This window comes from Gigantopelta aegis, chromosome 12 (assembly GCF_016097555.1).
Source record: "Gigantopelta aegis isolate Gae_Host chromosome 12, Gae_host_genome, whole genome shotgun sequence".
In the NCBI taxonomy this organism is placed as follows: domain Eukaryota; kingdom Metazoa; phylum Mollusca; class Gastropoda; order Neomphalida; family Peltospiridae; genus Gigantopelta; species Gigantopelta aegis.
In genome coordinates, this window is record NC_054710.1 from 53278678 (window position 1) to 53294002 (window position 15325).

Genomic DNA, 15325 nt, shown 5'->3' on the forward strand with positions numbered 1-15325 from the left:
CATGAGGAGAGAAACACGTAGGATTAAAGAAAAGGAATGTTGGTGTGACTGTATTAACACAAGAAACATTCCGTGTCACCAAGCTACATGAGGAGAGAAACACGTAGGATTAAAGAAAAGGAATGTTGGTGTGACTGTATTAACACAAGAAACATTCCGTGTCACCAAGCTACATGAGGAGAGAAACACGTAGGATTAAAGAAAAGGAATGTTGGTGTGACTGTATTAACACAAGAAACATTCCGTGTCACCAAGCTACATGAGGAGAGAAACACGTAGGATTAAAGAAAAGGAATGTTGGTGTGACTGTATTAACACAAGAAACATTCCGTGTCACCAAGCTACATGAGGAGAGAAACACGTAGGATTAAAGAAAAGGAATGTTGGTGTGACTGTATTAACACAAGAAACATTCCGTGTCACCAAGCTACATGAGGAGAGAAACACGTAGGATTAAAGAAAAGGAATGTTGGTGTGACTGTATTAACACAAGAAACATTCCGTGTCACCAAGCTACATGAGGAGAGAAACACGTAGGATTAAAGAAAAGGAATGTTGGTGTGACTGTATTAACACAAGAAACATTCCGTGTCACCAAGCTACATGAGGAGAGAAACACGTAGGATTAAAGAAAAGGAATGTTGGTGTGACTGTATTAACACAAGAAACATTCCGTGTCACCAAGCTACATGAGGAGAGAAACACGTAGGATTAAAGAAAAGGAATGTTGGTGTGACTGTATTAACACAAGAAACATTCCGTGTCACCAAGCTACATGAGGAGAGAAACACGTAGGATTAAAGAAAAGGAATGTTGGTGTGACTGTATTAACACAAGAAACATTCCGTGTCACCAAGCTACATGAGGAGAGAAACACGTAGGATTAAAGAAAAGGAATGTTGGTGTGACTGTATTAACACAAGAAACATTCCGTGTCACCAAGCTACATGAGGAGAGAAACACGTAGGATTAAAGAAAAGGAATGTTGGTGTGACTGTATTAACACAAGAAACATTCCGTGTCACCAAGCTACATGAGGAGAGAAACACGTAGGATTAAAGAAAAGGAATGTTGGTGTGACTGTATTAACACAAGAAACATTCCGTGTCACCAAGCTACATGAGGAGAGAAACACGTAGGATTAAAGAAAAGGAATGTTGGTGTGACTGTATTAACACAAGAAACATTCCGTGTCACCAAGCTACATGAGGAGAGAAACACGTAGGATTAAAGAAAAGGAATGTTGGTGTGACTGTATTAACACAAGAAACATTCCGTGTCACCAAGCTACATGAGGAGAGAAACACGTAGGATTAAAGAAAAGGAATGTTGGTGTGACTGTATTAACACAAGAAACATTCCGTGTCACCAAGCTACATGAGGAGAGAAACACGTAGGATTAAAGAAAAGGAATGTTGGTGTGACTGTATTAACACAAGAAACATTCCGTGTCACCAAGCTACATGAGGAGAGAAACACGTAGGATTAAAGAAAAGGAATGTTGGTGTGACTGTATTAACACAAGAAACATTCCGTGTCACCAAGCTACATGAGGAGAGAAACACGTAGGATTAAAGAAAAGGAATGTTGGTGTGACTGTATTAACACAAGAAACATTCCGTGTCACCAAGCTACATGAGGAGAGAAACACGTAGGATTAAAGAAAAGGAATGTTGGTGTGACTGTATTAACACAAGAAACATTCCGTGTCACCAAGCTACATGAGGAGAGAAACACGTAGGATTAAAGAAAAGGAATGTTGGTGTGACTGTATTAACACAAGAAACATTCCGTGTCACCAAGCTACATGAGGAGAGAAACACGTAGGATTAAAGAAAAGGAATGTTGGTGTGACTGTATTAACACAAGAAACATTCCGTGTCACCAAGCTACATGAGGAGAGAAACACGTAGGATTAAAGAAAAGGAATGTTGGTGTGACTGTATTAACACAAGAAACATTCCGTGTCACCAAGCTACATGAGGAGAGAAACACGTAGGATTAAAGAAAAGGAATGTTGGTGTGACTGTATTAACACAAGAAACATTCCGTGTCACCAAGCTACATGAGGAGAGAAACACGTAGGATTAAAGAAAAGGAATGTTGGTGTGACTGTATTAACACAAGAAACATTCCGTGTCACCAAGCTACATGAGGAGAGAAACACGTAGGATTAAAGAAAAGGAATGTTGGTGTGACTGTATTAACACAAGAAACATTCCGTGTCACCAAGCTACATGAGGAGAGAAACACGTAGGATTAAAGAAAAGGAATGTTGGTGTGACTGTATTAACACAAGAAACATTCCGTGTCACCAAGCTACATGAGGAGAGAAACACGTAGGATTAAAGAAAAGGAATGTTGGTGTGACTGTATTAACACAAGAAACATTCCGTGTCACCAAGCTACATGAGGAGAGAAACACGTAGGATTAAAGAAAAGGAATGTTGGTGTGACTGTATTAACACAAGAAACATTCCGTGTCACCAAGCTACATGAGGAGAGAAACACGTAGGATTAAAGAAAAGGAATGTTGGTGTGACTGTATTAACACAAGAAACATTCCGTGTCACCAAGCTACATGAGGAGAGAAACACGTAGGATTAAAGAAAAGGAATGTTGGTGTGACTGTATTAACACAAGAAACATTCCGTGTCACCAAGCTACATGAGGAGAGAAACACGTAGGATTAAAGAAAAGGAATGTTGGTGTGACTGTATTAACACAAGAAACATTCCGTGTCACCAAGCTACATGAGGAGAGAAACACGTAGGATTAAAGAAAAGGAATGTTGGTGTGACTGTATTAACACAAGAAACATTCCGTGTCACCAAGCTACATGAGGAGAGAAACACGTAGGATTAAAGAAAAGGAATGTTGGTGTGACTGTATTAACACAAGAAACATTCCGTGTCACCAAGCTACATGAGGAGAGAAACACGTAGGATTAAAGAAAAGGAATGTTGGTGTGACTGTATTAACACAAGAAACATTCCGTGTCACCAAGCTACATGAGGAGAGAAACACGTAGGATTAAAGAAAAGGAATGTTGGTGTGACTGTATTAACACAAGAAACATTCCGTGTCACCAAGCTACATGAGGAGAGAAACACGTAGGATTAAAGAAAAGGAATGTTGGTGTGACTGTATTAACACAAGAAACATTCCGTGTCACCAAGCTACATGAGGAGAGAAACACGTAGGATTAAAGAAAAGGAATGTTGGTGTGACTGTATTAACACAAGAAACATTCCGTGTCACCAAGCTACATGAGGAGAGAAACACGTAGGATTAAAGAAAAGGAATGTTGGTGTGACTGTATTAACACAAGAAACATTCCGTGTCACCAAGCTACATGAGGAGAGAAACACGTAGGATTAAAGAAAAGGAATGTTGGTGTGACTGTATTAACACAAGAAACATTCCGTGTCACCAAGCTACATGAGGAGAGAAACACGTAGGATTAAAGAAAAGGAATGTTGGTGTGACTGTATTAACACAAGAAACATTCCGTGTCACCAAGCTACATGAGGAGAGAAACACGTAGGATTAAAGAAAAGGAATGTTGGTGTGACTGTATTAACACAAGAAACATTCCGTGTCACCAAGCTACATGAGGAGAGAAACACGTAGGATTAAAGAAAAGGAATGTTGGTGTGACTGTATTAACACAAGAAACATTCCGTGTCACCAAGCTACATGAGGAGAGAAACACGTAGGATTAAAGAAAAGGAATGTTGGTGTGACTGTATTAACACAAGAAACATTCCGTGTCACCAAGCTACATGAGGAGAGAAACACGTAGGATTAAAGAAAAGGAATGTTGGTGTGACTGTATTAACACAAGAAACATTCCGTGTCACCAAGCTACATGAGGAGAGAAACACGTAGGATTAAAGAAAAGGAATGTTGGTGTGACTGTATTAACACAAGAAACATTCCGTGTCACCAAGCTACATGAGGAGAGAAACACGTAGGATTAAAGAAAAGGAATGTTGGTGTGACTGTATTAACACAAGAAACATTCCGTGTCACCAAGCTACATGAGGAGAGAAACACGTAGGATTAAAGAAAAGGAATGTTGGTGTGACTGTATTAACACAAGAAACATTCCGTGTCACCAAGCTACATGAGGAGAGAAACACGTAGGATTAAAGAAAAGGAATGTTGGTGTGACTGTATTAACACAAGAAACATTCCGTGTCACCAAGCTACATGAGGAGAGAAACACGTAGGATTAAAGAAAAGGAATGTTGGTGTGACTGTATTAACACAAGAAACATTCCGTGTCACCAAGCTACATGAGGAGAGAAACACGTAGGATTAAAGAAAAGGAATGTTGGTGTGACTGTATTAACACAAGAAACATTCCGTGTCACCAAGCTACATGAGGAGAGAAACACGTAGGATTAAAGAAAAGGAATGTTGGTGTGACTGTATTAACACAAGAAACATTCCGTGTCACCAAGCTACATGAGGAGAGAAACACGTAGGATTAAAGAAAAGGAATGTTGGTGTGACTGTATTAACACAAGAAACATTCCGTGTCACCAAGCTACATGAGGAGAGAAACACGTAGGATTAAAGAAAAGGAATGTTGGTGTGACTGTATTAACACAAGAAACATTCCGTGTCACCAAGCTACATGAGGAGAGAAACACGTAGGATTAAAGAAAAGGAATGTTGGTGTGACTGTATTAACACAAGAAACATTCCGTGTCACCAAGCTACATGAGGAGAGAAACACGTAGGATTAAAGAAAAGGAATGTTGGTGTGACTGTATTAACACAAGAAACATTCCGTGTCACCAAGCTACATGAGGAGAGAAACACGTAGGATTAAAGAAAAGGAATGTTGGTGTGACTGTATTAACACAAGAAACATTCCGTGTCACCAAGCTACATGAGGAGAGAAACACGTAGGATTAAAGAAAAGGAATGTTGGTGTGACTGTATTAACACAAGAAACATTCCGTGTCACCAAGCTACATGAGGAGAGAAACACGTAGGATTAAAGAAAAGGAATGTTGGTGTGACTGTATTAACACAAGAAACATTCCGTGTCACCAAGCTACATGAGGAGAGAAACACGTAGGATTAAAGAAAAGGAATGTTGGTGTGACTGTATTAACACAAGAAACATTCCGTGTCACCAAGCTACATGAGGAGAGAAACACGTAGGATTAAAGAAAAGGAATGTTGGTGTGACTGTATTAACACAAGAAACATTCCGTGTCACCAAGCTACATGAGGAGAGAAACACGTAGGATTAAAGAAAAGGAATGTTGGTGTGACTGTATTAACACAAGAAACATTCCGTGTCACCAAGCTACATGAGGAGAGAAACACGTAGGATTAAAGAAAAGGAATGTTGGTGTGACTGTATTAACACAAGAAACATTCCGTGTCACCAAGCTACATGAGGAGAGAAACACGTAGGATTAAAGAAAAGGAATGTTGGTGTGACTGTATTAACACAAGAAACATTCCGTGTCACCAAGCTACATGAGGAGAGAAACACGTAGGATTAAAGAAAAGGAATGTTGGTGTGACTGTATTAACACAAGAAACATTCCGTGTCACCAAGCTACATGAGGAGAGAAACACGTAGGATTAAAGAAAAGGAATGTTGGTGTGACTGTATTAACACAAGAAACATTCCGTGTCACCAAGCTACATGAGGAGAGAAACACGTAGGATTAAAGAAAAGGAATGTTGGTGTGACTGTATTAACACAAGAAACATTCCGTGTCACCAAGCTACATGAGGAGAGAAACACGTAGGATTAAAGAAAAGGAATGTTGGTGTGACTGTATTAACACAAGAAACATTCCGTGTCACCAAGCTACATGAGGAGAGAAACACGTAGGATTAAAGAAAAGGAATGTTGGTGTGACTGTATTAACACAAGAAACATTCCGTGTCACCAAGCTACATGAGGAGAGAAACACGTAGGATTAAAGAAAAGGAATGTTGGTGTGACTGTATTAACACAAGAAACATTCCGTGTCACCAAGCTACATGAGGAGAGAAACACGTAGGATTAAAGAAAAGGAATGTTGGTGTGACTGTATTAACACAAGAAACATTCCGTGTCACCAAGCTACATGAGGAGAGAAACACGTAGGATTAAAGAAAAGGAATGTTGGTGTGACTGTATTAACACAAGAAACATTCCGTGTCACCAAGCTACATGAGGAGAGAAACACGTAGGATTAAAGAAAAGGAATGTTGGTGTGACTGTATTAACACAAGAAACATTCCGTGTCACCAAGCTACATGAGGAGAGAAACACGTAGGATTAAAGAAAAGGAATGTTGGTGTGACTGTATTAACACAAGAAACATTCCGTGTCACCAAGCTACATGAGGAGAGAAACACGTAGGATTAAAGAAAAGGAATGTTGGTGTGACTGTATTAACACAAGAAACATTCCGTGTCACCAAGCTACATGAGGAGAGAAACACGTAGGATTAAAGAAAAGGAATGTTGGTGTGACTGTATTAACACAAGAAACATTCCGTGTCACCAAGCTACATGAGGAGAGAAACACGTAGGATTAAAGAAAAGGAATGTTGGTGTGACTGTATTAACACAAGAAACATTCCGTGTCACCAAGCTACATGAGGAGAGAAACACGTAGGATTAAAGAAAAGGAATGTTGGTGTGACTGTATTAACACAAGAAACATTCCGTGTCACCAAGCTACATGAGGAGAGAAACACGTAGGATTAAAGAAAAGGAATGTTGGTGTGACTGTATTAACACAAGAAACATTCCGTGTCACCAAGCTACATGAGGAGAGAAACACGTAGGATTAAAGAAAAGGAATGTTGGTGTGACTGTATTAACACAAGAAACATTCCGTGTCACCAAGCTACATGAGGAGAGAAACACGTAGGATTAAAGAAAAGGAATGTTGGTGTGACTGTATTAACACAAGAAACATTCCGTGTCACCAAGCTACATGAGGAGAGAAACACGTAGGATTAAAGAAAAGGAATGTTGGTGTGACTGTATTAACACAAGAAACATTCCGTGTCACCAAGCTACATGAGGAGAGAAACACGTAGGATTAAAGAAAAGGAATGTTGGTGTGACTGTATTAACACAAGAAACATTCCGTGTCACCAAGCTACATGAGGAGAGAAACACGTAGGATTAAAGAAAAGGAATGTTGGTGTGACTGTATTAACACAAGAAACATTCCGTGTCACCAAGCTACATGAGGAGAGAAACACGTAGGATTAAAGAAAAGGAATGTTGGTGTGACTGTATTAACACAAGAAACATTCCGTGTCACCAAGCTACATGAGGAGAGAAACACGTAGGATTAAAGAAAAGGAATGTTGGTGTGACTGTATTAACACAAGAAACATTCCGTGTCACCAAGCTACATGAGGAGAGAAACACGTAGGATTAAAGAAAAGGAATGTTGGTGTGACTGTATTAACACAAGAAACATTCCGTGTCACCAAGCTACATGAGGAGAGAAACACGTAGGATTAAAGAAAAGGAATGTTGGTGTGACTGTATTAACACAAGAAACATTCCGTGTCACCAAGCTACATGAGGAGAGAAACACGTAGGATTAAAGAAAAGGAATGTTGGTGTGACTGTATTAACACAAGAAACATTCCGTGTCACCAAGCTACATGAGGAGAGAAACACGTAGGATTAAAGAAAAGGAATGTTGGTGTGACTGTATTAACACAAGAAACATTCCGTGTCACCAAGCTACATGAGGAGAGAAACACGTAGGATTAAAGAAAAGGAATGTTGGTGTGACTGTATTAACACAAGAAACATTCCGTGTCACCAAGCTACATGAGGAGAGAAACACGTAGGATTAAAGAAAAGGAATGTTGGTGTGACTGTATTAACACAAGAAACATTCCGTGTCACCAAGCTACATGAGGAGAGAAACACGTAGGATTAAAGAAAAGGAATGTTGGTGTGACTGTATTAACACAAGAAACATTCCGTGTCACCAAGCTACATGAGGAGAGAAACACGTAGGATTAAAGAAAAGGAATGTTGGTGTGACTGTATTAACACAAGAAACATTCCGTGTCACCAAGCTACATGAGGAGAGAAACACGTAGGATTAAAGAAAAGGAATGTTGGTGTGACTGTATTAACACAAGAAACCGTGTCACCAAGCTACATGAGGAGAGAAACACGTGTTAAAGAAAAGGAATGTTGGTGTGACTGTATTAACACAGAAACATTCATTAGAGCTCAGACTGTGTATGTGAAATATGACATCATTTCGACGTCTCCTTCTAGTTATTATTAAAACATTTTGAGGCGGTCCATGTTATACATAACAAAAATAACAATACTAATATGGATAATAAAGAAATTATTACACTCGTGTGTGTGAGTCATACTGATTTTACAAAACGCATATCAGGATTCTTGTACTGCCCGAGTGAAAGAGAGTATGACACACAAGCCCGTGTAATAATTTCTTGTACTGCCCGAGTGAGAGTGAGTATGACACACAAGCCTGTGTAATAATCTCTTGTACTGCCCGAGTGAGAGTGAGTATGACACACAAGCCCATGTAATAATCTCTTGTACTGCCCGAGTGAGAGTGAGTATGACACACAAGCCCGTGTAATAATCTCTTGTACTGCCCGAGTGAGAGTGAGTATGACACACAAGCCCGTGTAATAATCTCTTGTACTGCCCGAGTGAGAGTGAGTATGACACACAAGCCCGTGTAATAATCTCTTGTACTGCCCGAGTGAGAGTGAGTATGACACACAAGCCGGTGTAATAATCTCTTGTACTGCCCGAGTGAGAGTGAGTTTGACACACAAGCCGGTGTAATAATCTCTTGTACTGCCCGAGTGAGAGTGAGTTTGACACACAAGCCGGTGTAATAATCTCTTGTACTGCCCGAGTGAGAGTGAGTTTGACACACAAGCCGGTGTAATAATCTCTTGTACTGCCCGAGTGAGAGTGAGTATGACACACAAGCCCGTGTAATAATCTCTTGTACTGCCCGAGTGAGAGTGAGTATGACACACAAGCTTGTGTAATAATTTCTTGTACTGCCCGAGTGAGAGTGAATATGACACACAAGCCCATGTAATAATCTCTTGTACTGCCTGAGTGAGTGTGAGTATGACACACAAGCCCGTGTAATAATCTCTGTATACTCACCGTGCAGTTCTTGCCGTGGTAACCATCGTTGCAGTTGCAGTAGTAGTCGAGGAACTTGTCCACGCATGACTTGGTGTGGGCGTAGTCACACGGGTACGGGGTGCATTGATCATAGTCATCACACGTCTTAGCTGCAAGACAGAAGAAGATCAGGTACTGGTCATAATGTACATGTATATACTATGTCACACGGGTACGGGGTGCATTGATCATAGTCATCACACGTCTTAGCTGTAAGACAGAAGAAGATCAGGTACTGGTCATAATGTACATGTATATACTATGTCACACGGGTACAGGGTGCATTGATCATAGTCATCACACGTCTTAGCTGTAAGACAGAAGAAGATCAGGTACTGGTCATAATGTACATGTATATACTATGTCACACGGGTACGGGGTGCATTGATCATAGTCATCACACGTCTTAGCTGTAAGACAGAAGAAGATCAGGTACTGGTCATAATGTACATGTATATACTATGTCACACGGGTACGAGGTGCATTGATCATAGTCATCACACGTCTTAGCTGTAAGACAGAAGAAGATCAGGTACTGGTCATAATGTACATGTATATACTATGTCACACGGGTACGGGGTGCATTGATCATAGTCATCACACGTCTTAGCTGTAAGACAGAAGAAGATCAGGTACTGGTCATAATGTACATGTATATACTATGTCACACGGGTACGAGGTGCATTGATCATAGTCATCACACGTCTTAGCTGTAAGACAGAAGAAGATCAGGTACTGGTCATAATGTACATGTATATACTATGTCACACGGGTACGGGGTGCATTGATCATAGTCATCACACGTCTTAGCTGTAAGACAGAAGAAGATCAGGTACTGGTCATAATGTACATGTATATACTATGTCACACGGGTACGAGGTGCATTGATCATAGTCATCACACGTCTTAGCTGTAAGACAGAAGAAGATCAGGTACTGGTCATAATGTACATGTATATACTATGTCACACGGGTACGAGGTGCATTGATCATAGTCATCACATGTCTTAGCTGTAAGACAGAAGAAGATCAGGTACTGGTCATAATGTACATGTATATACTATGTCACACGGGTACGAGGTGCATTGATCATAGTCATCACACGTCTTAGCTGTAAGACAGAAGAAGATCAGGTACTGGTCATAATGTACATGTATATACTATGTCACACGGGTACGAGGTGCATTGATCATAGTCATCACACGTCTTAGCTGTAAGACAGAAGAAGATCAGGTACTGGTCATAATGTACATGTATATACTATGTCACACGGGTACGAGGTGCATTGATCATAGTCATCACACGTCTTAGCTGTAAGACAGAAGAAGATCAGGTACTGGTCATAATGTACATGTATATACTATGTCACACGGGTACGAGGTGCATTGATCATAGTCATCACACGTCTTAGCTGTAAGACAGAAGAAGATCAGGTACTGGTCATAATGTACATGTATATACTATGTCACATGGGTACGGGGTGCATTGATCATAGTCATCACACGTCTTAGCTGTAAGACAGAAGAAGATCAGGTACTGGTCATAATGTACATGTATATACTATGTCACACGGGTACGGGGTGCATTGATCATAGTCATCACACGTCTTAGCTGTAAGACAGAAGAAGATCAGGTACTGGTCATAATGTACATGTATATACTATGTCACACGGGTACGGGGTGCATTGATCATAGTCATCACACGTCTTAGCTGTAAGACAGAAGAAGATCAGGTACTGGTCATAATGTACATGTATATACTATGTCACACGGGTACGAGGTGCATTGATTACACGATGTTGTCAAATGGGTTGAACATCAAAGGACGAATTACACGATGTTGTCAAATGGGTTGAACATCAAAGGACGAATTACACGATGTTGTCAAATGGGTTGCACATCAAAGGACGAATTACACGATGTTGTCAAATGGGTTGCACATCAAAGGACGAATTACACGATGTTGTCAAATGGGTTGCACATCAATGGACGAATTACACGATGTTGTCAAATGGGTTGCACATCAAAGGACGAATTACACGATGTTGTCAAATGGGTTGCACATCAAAGGACTAATTACACGATGTTGTCAAATGGGTTGCACATCAAAGGACGAATTACACGATGTTGTCAAATGGGTTGCACATCAATGGACGAATTACACGATGTTGTCAAATGGGTTGCACATCAATGGACGAATTACACGATGTTGTCAAATGGGTTGCACATCAAAGGACTCAATGTTGTCAAATGGGTTGCACATCAGTGAATTAATTACCGAAATGTTTAATACTGAAACAATCTAGCTCCTTGAACAAAACAAAATTAAAACTGATGAATTTAATACATGTATTTGATGAAAAATATAGGTCTATAATTATATCTGATAGACATCACCTACATGTATAAAACAAGGGCAGTTCCAGAACACATCACCTGGGGGGGGGGGGGGGGTGTGTACAGTTCATACAACCCACACTATTCATAGAAATTAAGTCCAGCAAACCAGACAGATTGCACAATTATAAAACATTTAGTCTAGACATCACCTACATGTATAAAATAAGGGCAGTTCCACAACACATCACCTGGGGGTGTGTGTGTGTGTGTGTGTGTGTGTGTGTACAGTTCATACAACCCACACTATTCATAGAAATTAAGTCCAGCAAACCAGACAGATTGCACAATTATAAAACATTTAGTCTAGACATCACCTACATGTATAAAATAAGGGCAGTTCCACAACACATTAACTGGGGGGGGGGGGGGGGGTGTGTGTACAGTTCATACAACCCACACTATTCATAGAAATTAAGTCCAGCAAACCAGACAGATTGCACAATTATAAAACATTTAGTCTAGACATCACCTACATGTATAAAATAAGGGCAGTTCCACAACACATTAACTGGGGGGGGTGTGTACAGTTCATACAACCCACACTATTCATAGAAATTAAGTCCAGCAAACCACACACACACACACACACACACAGGTCATCAGCTCTGGAACAACCCTAATTTGCAACTACATGAATTGTATGTACACAGGCCCACACCAACAGAAAGTGTTATAAAATCTCAACCTAATCACCCTGATTTAAAGAAAATAAAACACAAAAATACATGTACTCTTGCTACTGAACATTACTGGGGTTTTAAAATATTAATCTATTATCCTTAAATAAAATCTTGAATGTGTGTCTGTACGTGACAACATTAATCTGAATACATTATACACAACATGCAAGAAAAGAAAAAAAGAATCCACAAACCCATTAAAATAATAATAAAAAAAGGAATAAAATTAAAAATACACGAAAACTAGCCTAAAACTGTGCCTCCACCATGCAAGCATAAAGTATGAATATGATTAAATCAAAAAGACACGAAAACTAGCCTAAAACTGTGCCTCCACCATGCAAGCATAAAGTATGAATATGATTAAATCAAAAAGACACGAAAACTAGCCTAAAACTGTGCCTCCACCATGCAAGCATAAAGTATGAATATGATTCATTTAAAAATACAGAATCTATGTAAAAAGAAAAAAGAAGAAAGAACTGTAGACAAAACTAAAGAACAATACAACACAGTAATGTCGAGAAAATACAGTAGACAAAGATTTACTTACAGAATACAGCTGCAAACAAGAAAAAACAACAAGAGATTTGTGAAAATGTTTTAATAGCTGCAGAGCTACGCCCCAGCTTCTGACAACCAGTATTTATTTAGTGTGATTGTTAGCATGGTTGTCTATGGGATTTGATTTGGTGGTATACACCCAGAATCTAACTCTAAATAACTGAGCTACTGCATGCTGACCCCTAAACTGACCCCTAAATAAGGATGATGCATCATTTCCTGTATACAGGTGGTAAGAATTGCAATAAAACTGGAAGTTGCTATAACATAAGAAGCCATCTGAGATCTCTCTTTAACTTAGATATTTCTAACCCCTAAATTGACCCCTAAATAAGGATGATGCATCATCTCCTGTATGCAGGTGGTAAGAATTGCAGTCAAACCGGAAGTTGCTATAACATAAGAAGCCATCTGAGATCTCTCTATAACTTAGATATTTCTAACCCCTAAACTGACCCCTAAATAAGGAAGATGTATCCTCCTGTATGTAGATGGCTGGGATTGCAGTCACACCTGAAATTGTTATAACATCTGACTAACTGTCTATCTAACTGTCTATAGACACTGCCGACCCCCAACCCTGAGCCCTAAGCTGACCCCTAAATACAGATGATATATCACCTCATGTATGCAGGCGGTTAGGATCGCAGTCACACCGGAAATTGTTAAAACATCAGAAGCCATCTCTCTATAACTGAGATATTCTGACCCCTGAACTGACCCCTACACTATAGACAAATCATCACCTCCTGTGTGTAGTCGGTTTTGATCGCAGTCACACCGGAAGTCGTTGAAGAGATCCGTGCAGAAAGCGTCGTTCAAACACGGGTTTGGCGTGCAGTTATCCACGTCGTGTTCACAGCGCGCACCGTCGTAACCGGTGGGGCACGAACACTGGTAGTTATTGTTGACGAAAACACACTGTCCACCATTCAGACACGGGGAACTCCGACACAAGTTCGTCTTCTCACAGCGGCCACTCACTGAAACACAAACACACACTGTGAGATAACTCACTGAAACATAAACACACACTGTGAGATAACTCACTGAAACATAAACACACACTGTGAGATATCTCACTGAAACATAAACACACTGTGAGATAACTCACTGAAACATAAACACACTGTGAGATAACTCACTGAAACATAAACACACTGTTAGAGAAGTCATTGAAACATAAACATGCACTGTGAGATAACTCACTGAAACATAAACACACTGTGAGATAACTGACTGAAACATAAACACACACTGTGAGATAACTCACTGAAACATAAACACACACTGTGAGATATCTCACTGAAACATAAACACACACTGTGAGATAACTCACTGAAACATAAACACACACTGTGAGATAACTCACTAAAACATAAACACACACTGTGAGATAACTCACTGAAACATAAACACACACTGTGAGATAACTAGCTAGCTCACACTGACCACTCACTGAGACATAAACAAGAAAAGAGTTATATGTTGAACTGAATGCGAGTGCGAATAATTTTTACATGCTCATATACCACTAGAGTTCCCGGGGCCTGTCTCTGGATAGCCAGGGGCTTGTCCTTGGAACTGAATGGAAACTAATATCTGTGTGACCCAGAGTTATTCATAGATGTATTTATAACAGGAGTACCCTACAGGAACATGATACACCTGTCAGGAGGTGGATGGAGAAGCACACACATTATTAAATGGGTTATATCAATTTAAAGGAAGATATGGCCCGGTAAAGGATTTCCTTTAATGTGCAGCAATGCATGTAAAGTAGGTCACAGTGACCGACATGTAGTTATGATTAACATACAAACCTCCATCCCAAGCTGTCTGATTATCCTCTATGAATTTATAAGGAAGATATGGTGACCTACATGTAGTTACGATTAACATACAAACCTCCATCCCAAGTTGTCTGATTATCCTCTATGAATTTATAAGGAAGATATGCTTTGGAAACAAAACGTTTATGGACGGACAGACGGACAACACCATACGATAATACGACCTGTCAAAGACAAGCTTAGGTTTAGGACGGACATACAATGCCTACCATAATACCCTGTCAAAGATGTCTGAAAACTCCATCCATGGTAAAGCTTGTGATATACCCTCCATTCTGTTTGTAAGTTTTACCTTCTTCGTATCCGTCCGGGCACTGACACACGACCGTCTCCAGTTTGTAGTTGTCGATGCACGTCGCCTGGGAACCGCACGGGGACGCTGAACAGGGACTGTCTCTCTCCTCACACAGGTCCCCCTTGTAACCACGGCGACACCGGCACACCACCCCGTTAATCTGGTCAATGCATGTAGCACCGTTCATACAGGGGTTGGAGACGCACTCGTCTGAAAGACAAAACACAAGTAGAGGAAAGGAAGAATCACTGGTAGAGCATGTAGCACCGTTCATACAGGGGTTGGAGACGCACTCGTCTGAAAGACAAAACACAAGTAGAGGAAAGGAAGAATACTGGT

The 15325-nt window shown here is 40.2% G+C and overlaps 1 protein-coding gene across 1 annotated transcript in view; it reads right to left on the bottom strand.

Moving 5' to 3' along the window:
- LOC121386162 overlaps positions 1–15325 on the bottom strand; it is a 128479-nt gene that overhangs the window by 53758 nt on the left and 59396 nt on the right. Inside the window, exons 29-31 of the mRNA XM_041516960.1 lie at positions 14984–15196; positions 13585–13821; positions 8615–9305 (exon numbers count right to left, since the gene is read on the bottom strand). Of these exons, the coding sequence (XP_041372894.1) occupies positions 8615–9305; positions 13585–13821; positions 14984–15196 (1141 nt within the window). The remainder of the gene's footprint in view (positions 1–8614; positions 9306–13584; positions 13822–14983; positions 15197–15325) is intronic.